Genomic DNA, 11,114 nt, shown 5'->3' with positions numbered 1-11,114 from the left:
CACATGCATGTTTCTAATGACAGTTTATTTCAAGCCTGTCTCCCATTGCAACCAGAATATTCTCCATCACCACAGTGATGAAGCTGAAGCTCAAAAACTAGACAGAGAGCGTTGGACAAGAGACCAGAGAGATTAAAAGAGAGAATGACAGGAAGGGGGCTCATCATGCTGCTAAATTTAAGTGTGTCCTTGAGGGGAAGTGACCTCTGGATACCTCCATGTTGGACAAACTGTAGTTTCATGATGGTTTGAGGTCTTTATTCATTACAGTGAAGAGTTGATGAGTGTTTTAATCATCTGTATGTGAGAATATTAATGAGTCCAAAGTTCATTCATTCTGTTCCAGATGATCTGAGTCAAAGGTCAGATGTCATCCCCCATGAACCAGGGCTTAAAATGAACATGCTAAACACATGAAAATGATGAAAAGAGAAAATATAAAAGTCTGGTTCTTAAATAAAGTGAGACAACCTTTTAGAGTAGAATGACTTGAGGACTGACAGGAAACGTGTTGATTTGACCTTTCTCCTTAACCCTAACTCCAAGATCTGCTGGGACCAGAGACCACATGTTCACCTGGTTCAGGTTTGAGCTGCACCAGCATCAAATGCAGCTTTCGGGTCTTCCCATCCCCTGGATAGCCAGACAGGATGTCTGTGGTCTGGTTGAGTCAACTTTCTCATTTTAGTCCCAATCCTTGGGCCAAGCCCCCGGTCTACTCGAAGCTCTGCAGGATGGGGTCATGTCCCGTCTCCTTGAGGAAATGCAGCAGGTCATCTGGGCAGAGCCCCATGGTGGCACTGTTGGTCATGGGGTGGAAATAGACCATTTGATGGCCTCCTTCCACCAGGTCCCGGTCCAGTACAAACTTCACGCTCTGGTCCTTGTCGAAGAGCAGAGCGAGGGCGGTGGCACAGCCTTGACCCACCTATGGATCAATCAAATGATTACAAATCTCATCCATTGATTAAGGAAGAGCGACCAGAATCGGACCTCACTTTTTGGTTCATCTCTCACTTTCAGTTTCTCCAACATGGCTGCTTCATCAGCAAAGCGGAGATTGCCACTGCCTACGCCAAGCTTCTTGGCAAGGTCATTGAGGTTCACCTGCAGCAGAATAGACAGGCTTATGGGACAGGTTATGGCACAGCCACAGTCTGACTCCAAACCCTGGACTGTGGAGGGAACTGACCTGGTGGTCGTGGCGAACTGACACCAGCCACAGGCCTTTCTTCTTCTTGTCCTTCAGGAAAAGGTTTTTGGTGACAGCTCCACTCACTTCCTGAAGGTGAGGCATCATTTCCTCCACTGTGAACACCTGTGGGAGGTAATGAGGGGTTATGGATTATTCTGTGACATACAGTACAGGAAATGCCGGGGGACGTCACTGACATCAGTCTGATGCAATCATCTGGCAGCTGACAGCTCTGCTGTTTTGGCGCCCTCTGCAGGAGACACAACTCGGCTATTAAACCGGAACCGAAAGTCACTCATCAACGATCAATCAATCAAAGTACTCCTGCTTCCGGTCCTTTCATCATAAAAGCGTCCAGTTTAAATACAACGCCTTGTTTTCAGAGTCCCTTTAATTCCCCTTTACTTTGAAGGGCAGTCTAAAGTGGCCACGTGTGTCCGGTCAATTACACGTTGTGCAGAAAACACACAACTTATCAGAGTGCGGCACAAAAGCCGATGTCCTGTTTGGACAGATCAGCCGAATCGACCTGTTTTAAGGTTAGCAGAGCGTTTCAGGGTTCGGGTCGATCCCGGATTAGGGTTAGCCTGGTCTGTGTTTGAACACGGTTACACCCTGAAACCGGTCCCGGTCCAGGACTCTGGGCTCTGTCACCTGACCCCCACGGAGACCTGAGGTCCGGCTCGGGTGCAGTTTTACCGGCGGGTGCTGGACGCAGGTGGTCTGGATGTTGAGAGTCTGCAGGAATTCCTCTAGCTCTGCCCGGAGTTGATCTGACATTTTCGGCTACAGGAACAGAGGACGGACAGGGATCTTCTTCTGGGTGAGGCTAATGGCAGTTGGTCTCTTTGCCGCCACCCAGTGGACACATCGAGCCGCTCCCAGACTCCATCCTTCCACTGGAAACAAAATTAAAATAAAAGATTAAAATAAAACGACTCGTTTCCAGATTCCTGTTCATGAATCCTTCAGCCAGACATCTGATGTCCTGAGTCCTGGTTCACCCTGAAATTAGGCTTGGATCTGAGGCCTTGCCATCCAGGAGGATGGTTATGACTGACTGACTGAGGGAGAAACAGATCTGATCTGGAGCAATTCAGGTTCTAGTTGTTGAACTTTGCCTGTTGCTTCAGTTCAGAGATTTCAAATTCAGACTTGTCTTTCGCTCTGGTGACTTAGACATTAAGATGGTCAAGAGTTTCATAGTCCACAGGAGAGGATGAGAAATGTTGCTCCAACAGAAGAAGAGGTTAAACTGGTCTGAAACACAAATTTGCCCCTCAACAGTTTAAGAGAAAGGAAATGAAACATCAATTTTATCATAGCATCATAATTTAGGTATTCTCTAGATTGCATCTGCACTCCATTAGTCTCATCCCCGTATTCCAAATCCTGAGTCTTGATGTCCGCGGTGACTGACCTCGGTCAGACCCAAAGGACATGTTGACCCACTTCCACCTGAGTGAATATAAAAGTGCTGTGATGGATTAAGCTTCAAATTTCCACAATGACCCAGTTTAATAGAGGATCACTGAACCTGCTGCTCCAGCATCAACATTATAGTCCAGACCAGACAAGACCAGAACACTGTCCTACATTCATCTCAGCTCCCATCAGACTGATGATTGTATATGTATACTCACTCTCTCTCTCTTTCTCTCACACACACACACACAAACAAAGCTGACTTCTATTGAAGGTGAATTATGTCACAACACAAAATCAGATAATCAACATAATGCCACACAGACCTACAGTGTGTGTGTGTGTGTGTGTCTATGTTCAGTTTCCCTTATAAACCTGTCTGTATGTTCATGCTCCTTCATCACTGATACTTCAGACTACAAGGATTCTCTGTCAGGACACCAACTGGATCTGCAGCAGGTGATGATGATGATGATGATGACTGATGACGATGGGTTTGATCCTGTGTATGTTGATGTGTTTGAGGTTGTGCTTAATGATTTTGTGTTTTTCTTTCAATTTATGTCAGATGTTCTGACAGTCTTATAACTCCACTGATCTCTGTTTATAACCAGCTGTTATTATTTCTTGTTTCTGTGCCTTCACTGCACACAGACTCCTGTAACCATGGCATAAAAGGGCTGCAGTGGCTCTGTGGATCTGTGTTAAAATGGAGACCAATCACTGCCGCTTCAATGACCTTTGACCTGTCTGTATTAATTGTCCCTAGACTTCATGCGATGCAAATATTCTCTCCCCCTAACCGCCCCCCCTTTGCTGTCAAGGGGGTGAGAGGAAGAGGAGGTGGATGAATATGAGTGTCTGGTTTGCTAGTCAGAGCACCATTTCCCTCAGTCAGAGTCAGACCTTCACAGAGTCTCTGCAGTGGTCAGTGTTGGAAGGGAACGATTCTGCAGTGACTGATTCCTGGGTCGTGGAGTTTCAACGTACCGCCTCTGGTTCCTCAACGGTAAGTAACTTTTCAGTTTATTCTATGAAAACAGCTGATTGTTGCCACTTTCATATGTTCATGCTTTTTGGTAAACAAGTATGAAAACAACTGTTTTGTGTGACAACTTTAAATAACATAAAAATAAATGAGATTCAGGACTGAAATATGAATCTGAAATCTGTTTGATTTGATATTATTGATAGTATCAAATACTCATTTTGAACAGATGTTTGGTTTATGGCTCCTCCATCATCTTTTCATTTATTAATTTAGATCAGTCAGTGTAGCCGACTGATTGATCACCTGACACATCTGTCCACTGGAGTAACAGGACATTAAAAGAGGGTTGATGGGGAGTAATGGGGGAGCTGCCCAACTGTTTACGCCTGTGACATTATACTGAGCCTCATTACAACACAAAAGGCTGCACAGCAGAAGAAGAAACATTGACACAAGGACACTCAGGTGAAAGGAAGCAGAGACAATGGCCAAATGTTCCTGTTATCTCCTGCTGATATCACAGCTTGTGGTTGAAAGGTTGCCTTTATTTCCTGTTCTGTTGGCAAAGCTAAACACAGACCTGCAAGATGTTTGGCTGATTGGAGGAGGAGGACGATGGAGCCTTCACCACTTCTGCTCCTTTGTACTGTGTTGTGTAGCTGGCATTGATTGTGTTTTTGCTGCTTGTTGTAGAACAAACAGACATTGAAGTGTGTGACATTGATTCAGTATGGGGGTCAGCTCTGTTTTTAACAGGATCTGCCAGGAGTCTGTCCCCTGGACTGGTGTATCAGCTGAGACCAAGAACTCGTGTGATACAGATGTGTTAAAAAATAGAATTATCATATTTTTCCAGCAACTAATTTTAACATTATTATTATTTGAATCAAGGTCTGTCATCAAGTTTGATGACAAGTCAGTCAAACAAGGTCAACAGAATCATCAGTCTATGCACGGGAGCGTGCATGTGAGCCTGCACTCAGAGGACTCTGTCTGATGAGACACTCACAGGCCAGTTGTTGCTCTGAATGTACTCTCACATAGAGACACTCATTTACTGTACTTGTTGGTTATAGATGATGCACGACAGACAGGTGTCGCCTCCTCTTGCTCCTCCTACTCTTCTTTTTTTTTTATTCACAGCTGCAGAATGAAGTTATTGATCAAATGGTGATCAAACACTGACCTAAACCAGTTTTGTAGTGCCTGTTATGTATGTGCATAAACACTCTGACTCACAAACACACACTGCACAAAGACCCGGACCCTCTCAGGTCATTTAATGGACTGATGTGAAATGTTCACAGCATTACAATCAGTCTGCGGCAAAAGACAGAGAACTGGATTTGGTCACTTCCTGAGTTGTTTGGCCAGCTGACCTCAGTATGTACCTGTGATTGGTCAGTAACCATTTAGGTTTAACAGATTGGTCCAGACTGATCTGAGGGGAGCTGCAACATCCCCATGGTAGCTCTATATTTGTCCTCTAGGTGGCGATGGTTCCCAGAGTTCCGTACCCCTTCCCTACTGTGGATGTCCCTGACCACGCTCACTACACCATTGGCTCCGTCATTCTCTGCATCGGTGTCACTGGCATGGTGGGAAATTTCCTGGTCATCTACGCCTTCAGCAGGTGATGAACCGAGGCTAGGACCTGAGCCCTGAGCACTGACTCCCATTTTGAGCCATACATTGATCCTTGTGTTTCTGGGTCGTAGATGGATTTTCCACTGATTACTGATTTTTCCATGTCCATTAAACTAAGAACTTGGTGATGTGTCTGTGTGTGTTACAGGAGCCGCTGTCTGCGGACTCCCGCCAACATGTTCATTATTAATTTGGCCATCACTGATTTCCTCATGTGTGTTAGTCAAACTCCGATTTTTTTCATCACCAGCATGAATAAAAGATGGATCTTTGGTGAGAAAGGTAACGCAACACTCAAAGATGCACAACACACACTGACACATCATGTGACTGACTGTATGATGTCAGATATGAGGAAAATACTTTGTATACTTTGTGTACTTTGTACACAGGCTGTGAGATCTATGCCTTCTGTGGTGCTCTGTTTGGCATCTGCTCCATGATCACACTGATGGTCATTGCTGTTGACCGCTACTTTGTCATCACACGACCTCTGACCTTCATCGGCGTGTTGTCACGGAAACGGGCCTTCCTGATCCTCATAGCAGCCTGGGTCTACTCTTTGGGGTGGAGCCTGCCACCATTCTTTGGCTGGAGTGAGGACAAACACACATGCGCAATATGTTGTATTTCAGTTCAATTGTATGTTATATCCGATTTATACCTACCCCCCTAACCCTAACCCTAACCCCCCCCCTGTAGGTGCGTACGTCCCAGAGGGTCTGCTGACTTCCTGTACGTGGGACTATATGACCTTCACACCGTCAGTGCGAGCGTACACCATGCTGCTCTTCATCTTCGTCTTCTTCCTGCCGCTCTTCATCATCATCTACTGTTACATATTCATCTTTAGAGCCATACGCACAACCAACCAGTTAGTGTGTGTGTGTCCTTGTGTGTCTTCTGAGCTTGTTGGATCTTGTTGGATTTCAGTCCATTGTGTTCAGTTATTCCTATTCTGAGTCATGGAACCAATTGTAGTTGGAACAGCCATCTTGTTTTCAGATAATCTTTTTTAAAATAACATTACAGTTAGTGAAGCGAACCACAATACCGGCAGGATCCAGGTTTATTAACATGAACGTACGTAATACAGACACCGGCCGATCTGAACTGTTTCAACAGTTTAACTTCACTCTGTCGCAACTATTTCATAGTAGCAGGAGGACACTGGAACTGCACCCTTCCGTTAGAGCTTCACCCTCAATCAGGCTCTCTATTGTCTGCTCTTGTCCAGGAAAACCACCTCAAAGATGTTTAGAGGAGGCTGAATCCAGCAGTCAGACGGCACACTTGGGTGAAGAGAGACAAAATAATCAATGGGACCAATAACAAGAAAAATTTAATCTGGGACAATAAGAAAAGAACATAAAGCTCTTTTCTACATGGAAAAGCTCCAATTGGAACTCCGATATCCATTATGTGTTTATGGCTTCTAATTATTGGTTGATTGATTAATTATAATTCCAGCTGATCAACTAACTAACATTTTTACTTGTTTATGTCATTTATTAATTTCAATTTACAATTTAAGAATTAAACCAGAAGAAAAAAATGGCCTGGGGACATCAAATTCAAAGTTCTCCCCTCCGTCTGTGTGTTCAGGGCTGTAGGAAAGATGAGCGCCATCTCTCATGGTCGTCATGACTCAGTGAAAAGTTTCCATCGGCTGCAGAATGAGTGGAAGATGGCGAAGATTGCCCTGATTGTCATCCTTCTCTATGTCATCTCCTGGTCGCCATACTCCTCCGTTGCACTTACTGCCTTTGCTGGGTAATGTCTAGCCCCCCCAACACACTGAGAACAGACGCAATTTGTCTGAGTCTTTGTTCTCTTGTCTCTAGTTTCTGCGTCCCTGGTCTCTGGTCTCTGATCTGTAAGCATTTGATTTTGTAAGTTTGGTAGATCCTGGTTCCTCATTAGTCTCTCTTTGTTTCGGTTCCAGATATGCAGACATGTTGACTCCCTACATGAACTCAGTTCCGGCTGTAATTGCAAAGGCGTCAGCTATTCACAACCCCATCATCTACGCCATCACACACCCCAAGTACAGGTAACACACCTGCAGTTCTATCGGTCATCACCTGTCACATGAGGTTTTTGCTCTTAACAAAGGTCTTGTGATTGGCTGCTGCCACACAGAGAAGTTTACATGAGGTGTTTCAAAGAGTTTATAAAAGCCACCATGGTAACACTGACTATAATATATAATATAGATTTTATACACAAACACCTGAAGCCCTGTGGAGCCCTGTTCTTTACGTCTGGGGAGCGTCCGGGTCAAACTGCCTCCAAATGTCTCTCCAGGGTGGCGTTAGCAAAGTACATCCCGTGTCTTGGCACCCTGCTCTGTATTCATCCTCGTGACCTCCGCTCCACCACCAGCAGCTTCATGTCGACCCGTCGTTCCACTGTGACCAGCCAGACCTCTGACATCAGCAGCCAGTTTAGACGGCAGAGCGGGGGCAAGTCCCGCCTCTCCTCGACCTCAGACAGTGAATCGGTACGTTCAGATGAGGTGATGCACATACTTGGGTATTCTCTGCATTGTGTGTATATCACAGTGTGTCTGTGTGTGTGTCTACCTGTGCAGGGTTTGACAGATACTGAGGCCGACCTGTCCAGTATGGGCTCCAGACCTGCAAGCCGCCAGGTCTCCTGTGACGTCAGCAGAGACACCACGGAACTGCCAGACTTCAAACCCTCAACCAGCTTCAAGGGGAAGGGTCACGACCCGGGAGCCGAGAAGGTAAAGCGTTAAGTAAAGGCCTCTTAGTTCAATGATTGGTGGTCACAGTAGGCGGGGGCCAATTCGTAGCAGCCCAGTGAAGTAACACTAGCCGCCCTTGTCTGCCGCTTCAGCTTCTTATTTCATGTTGTTTCAGACCTTCAACTCCATCCCTGAAAGCAGCGTCATTCCTCTTGTGAGTCTGGTAATAGAAAAACATAACTGTCAATCACATTAACTGCAGTGTCCGACGTGCTATGTTAATATTAACATTTAGCCCCATTTTACAGTTGTTCGCACAGAGTGATTTCAGCCTTCACACAAAGCAACAGGGAAAGAATGAGGAATAATGAATACATTAAAAAGAGAAATCTGTATGCAAAAATGAATAATTCAGCATAAAAGTGTTAAAAGATTTAAAATATGTGAATAAATAGATACAGAAATAAATAAAAATGCTCCTAAAATTTGGCCATTTATCTTTTAGTTGAGACTTTTAGTTTCTTCTTTTCTCAGTATTTTTTCTCCATGATGCTAAATGTTAATGATGCTCCTTTCTCTGTTTGTGTTCATGATTCACGAGAGAAAAATTATCAAAATAAAATAATTTCTGTCTGACAGAGTGGGGACTTCGTAGATGGACATCTGATGAGAGGGATGACTGGACGAATCCCGAGCATCATTGTCACCTCTGAGTCAAGCCCTTTCCTTCCCATTGGACGAAATGGTTCTCGCACTACTCGCCTAAAGACAGTCATCAGCGGGACAGGGGCAGGGTCTGGGTGGACTGACTGCAGTAGCCAATCACCTGCAGCCAATCATGAGCTCTTATCCACTCAGAGTTCTCTTAATGTGGAGTTGAGACACACTTGAGGGTTCACCAGGGATACGACAATGATGTCATCTGTGTCACCGTGGAGACGACACCTCCTCAAAGACCAAACCTAAACCACTGAAATAACTCATCATTATCATCACCATCACTAAAAGAGCAACTTAATGCCTCCTTTAAGTGTTAATGTCCTTCTTCCTTCCTTCCTCTGTCTCAGTGGATGTTCAGAATTTGTTACTTTGTGGGTAGGACTCTTATTTTTATTAGTGAAGTCCTGGTCCAGTATTTTGACCCTGATTTGACTCCTTTAATGACAGGTGTCTTAGGAACCGCTTGATCCAAATGGGTCCTGGTCTTGGTTCAGGGATCAGAGATCATTGAAGTATGAGAGACCCAGTTGATTCTGAGCCTATCAGGGACCAGAATCCATCTGATCCTTCTATCTGAGCCTCATGGGGAGGTGAGAGGAGCTATGAGCTGTAGTTAGCTGACAGGTTCCTGTGCTAAACTAAAGTCTGCAGACGCACTTCTGTTTTGCTGTGTTGTTCACTTTGTGTTCCTCTTTTGGTTTGTGAGTGTCTCTTTTCTTAGTCATATATTTGAGGTGTATTTTGCTCAGGGTTTTATGGTGAACTGTGGTTGTGATGTTGTATCACTGGTGAATGTAATGTGGCTGTGAAGAGAATCTAAATTATTATTTCACAACACAACAGACGCAAGTATTGATAAGAGAAGACGAGAGGGCAAGAAGTTTGCCTGAAGATGAACACGATGCAAATCTGTTGACTTCATTGTTGCTCTTCAAAAGAACAAATAAATCTGTTTCATTCATTTTGGGTATCACCGTGCTTCATCACTGCATGCACGCACACACTTTATTCTGAAAAGTGTTAGTAGTAGTAGTAGTGGATTTAGTGTTCCAATCTGTTGGCCTCGTGTCTGGATTCTAGTCTCTGGACTCTGCCTCTTTAAATAAAAAGCCTGCTAATGAAAATCCATCCAACACTCCTCCCCCCAAATCTTCGTCGGACCGGGCCGGGACCCTGGAGCAGGATCTGTGTGACGGTTCGCTGATTTGCAGGGAAAAGGCGGCGGCAGGTGTTCACTTCCACCTGTCTGAGTCTGCGCGCCTTCCTCTGTTATCAGCTGGTAATCCCATCATCATCGTCACTGCCGGGGCAGGTAGTCTCCGCCGGTTTTGACCTGGTTACGGCCTTTAGCTCGTCCCTCTCACTGTTCGGTTCTCCGGGGGTTCGCTCGGTTCGGTGCCCGGAGCGGAAACTACCTGAGGAAGCAGCAGCAGCAGGTGGGCGGGGTCTGCCGATCACCCGAAAGGAAAGGAAGGATTACGTCATCAAGTGGATGACGAGTGTCTGTGAGGTCACCACGTTAACTCTTCATTAATTGACGCACACAGTCAGGACTCTCTCTGTCCACACTGTGACAGACATACAGGTCATGGGCAACTAGCTTTAGCACCCCCAAAAGTTGTGATGAAAAGTTATTTTTTTACGCTTTTAATTCGTCTTTCACGAGCTCAAATAACGTCCCAGGAAAAATTCAACCGTTTGTAGGTTAAATATAATATACCCATATAATTAAAAAGAACAGCTCCTCCTCTCACATGCTCCCCCGGTACCGGCGAGAGTTGTTCAGTTGTTGGGTTGTAGATCCAGTAAGTGTCTCACACTTTCATACATTGTCTCTCATTACCAACACCTTATAATTATTACCTGTCCCCATATGCCTCACAAACAAAAAATATAAGGCTACTTTCAATATTATTAGGAAGGAGACAGTTAGCTAGATGGCGATTTTTGTTTATATATTTATGTATTTATTTTTTGTTGTATTGTCAATCAACCAAGTGTACACAGTTTGAAAGAAAGAGGCTGTTGTTGTTTTATGCTATGCAAAATCTTAAACCCCAAGGATCATTGCATCCCAGTTGGCTAACTAGAAACCAGGGATGAGATGTATGACTCTCTCTCATGTGTCTCTGTGTGTGTAACCTGCCTCATTGGGTGCTCTCCCTAAAGCTCTGATCCTAGAATCACCTGTTACAGACCTTTATTGATCAGCTCCTACTTCTTCTTCTTCATCGTCTTCATCTCCTCTTCCTCCTCTTTCTTCTTCTTCTTCTTCATCTGCTCTTCCTCCTCCTCCTTCTTCTTCTTTATCTCCTCCTCCTTCTTCATCTCCTCTTCCTCTACCTCCTTCTTCTTCTTCTTCTGTACAGAATAAAACTGAACTGTACAGAATAAAAAAACACATTCATTCATCCATCCATCCATCC

The 11,114-nt window shown here is 44.7% G+C and overlaps 2 protein-coding genes across 3 annotated transcripts; one reads left to right on the top strand and one right to left on the bottom strand.

Annotated features, from left to right (window-relative positions):
- Positions 1 to 15: 15 nt before the first annotated feature.
- Positions 16 to 2,019, bottom strand: prorsd1 (prolyl-tRNA synthetase domain containing 1). 2 transcript variants are annotated; one of them, XM_029521485.1, is made up of 4 exons: positions 1,895 to 2,019; positions 1,193 to 1,318; positions 1,018 to 1,107; positions 16 to 928 (listed from the first exon to the last, which is right to left on the bottom strand). In XM_029521485.1, exons 1-4 carry the CDS (start codon positions 1,973 to 1,975, stop codon positions 716 to 718), a joined length of 510 nt encoding a protein of 169 aa, XP_029377345.1. In that variant the 5' UTR covers positions 1,976 to 2,019; the 3' UTR covers positions 16 to 715. The 2 variants fall into 2 exon arrangements, with proteins under 2 accessions (XP_029377345.1, XP_029377346.1); XM_029521486.1 differs by lacking the exon at positions 1,895 to 2,019 and adding an exon at positions 1,393 to 1,880.
- Positions 2,020 to 5,107: 3,088 nt separating this feature from the next.
- opn4a (opsin 4a (melanopsin)) lies at positions 5,108 to 10,222 on the top strand. The gene is made up of 10 exons (XM_029521752.1): positions 5,108 to 5,244; positions 5,407 to 5,540; positions 5,651 to 5,854; positions 5,961 to 6,132; positions 6,864 to 7,031; positions 7,204 to 7,311; positions 7,566 to 7,761; positions 7,852 to 8,007; positions 8,608 to 8,782; positions 9,900 to 10,222. Exons 1-10 carry the CDS (start codon positions 5,108 to 5,110, stop codon positions 10,220 to 10,222), a joined length of 1,773 nt encoding a protein of 590 aa, XP_029377612.1.
- Positions 10,223 to 11,114: the final 892 nt, after the last annotated feature.

This window comes from Echeneis naucrates, chromosome 15 (genome assembly GCF_900963305.1).
Source record: "Echeneis naucrates chromosome 15, fEcheNa1.1, whole genome shotgun sequence".
NCBI classification, from domain to species: domain Eukaryota; kingdom Metazoa; phylum Chordata; class Actinopteri; order Carangiformes; family Echeneidae; genus Echeneis; species Echeneis naucrates.
Note: the sequence above shows the minus strand (reverse complement) of the source record. Positions and strands in the feature narration are given on the sequence as shown.

Coding starts and splice junctions, on each gene's coding strand:
- prorsd1 (XM_029521485.1), bottom strand. CDS start 1,975: ATGTCAGATCAACTCCGGGCAGAGCTAGAGGAATTCCTGCAGACTCTC. Junction 1,319..1,894: donor CCTGCGTCCAGCACCCGCCG/GTAAAACTGCAC, acceptor TACCTCCCACAG/GTGTTCACAGTGGAGGAAAT. Junction 1,108..1,192: donor CAGTTCGCCACGACCACCAG/GTCAGTTCCCTC, acceptor ATTCTGCTGCAG/GTGAACCTCAATGACCTTGC.
- opn4a (XM_029521752.1), top strand. CDS start 5,108: ATGGTTCCCAGAGTTCCGTACCCCTTCCCTACTGTGGATGTCCCTGAC. Junction 7,032..7,203: donor GCACTTACTGCCTTTGCTGG/GTAATGTCTAGC, acceptor TTTCGGTTCCAG/ATATGCAGACATGTTGACTC. Junction 7,762..7,851: donor CGACCTCAGACAGTGAATCG/GTACGTTCAGAT, acceptor CTACCTGTGCAG/GGTTTGACAGATACTGAGGC.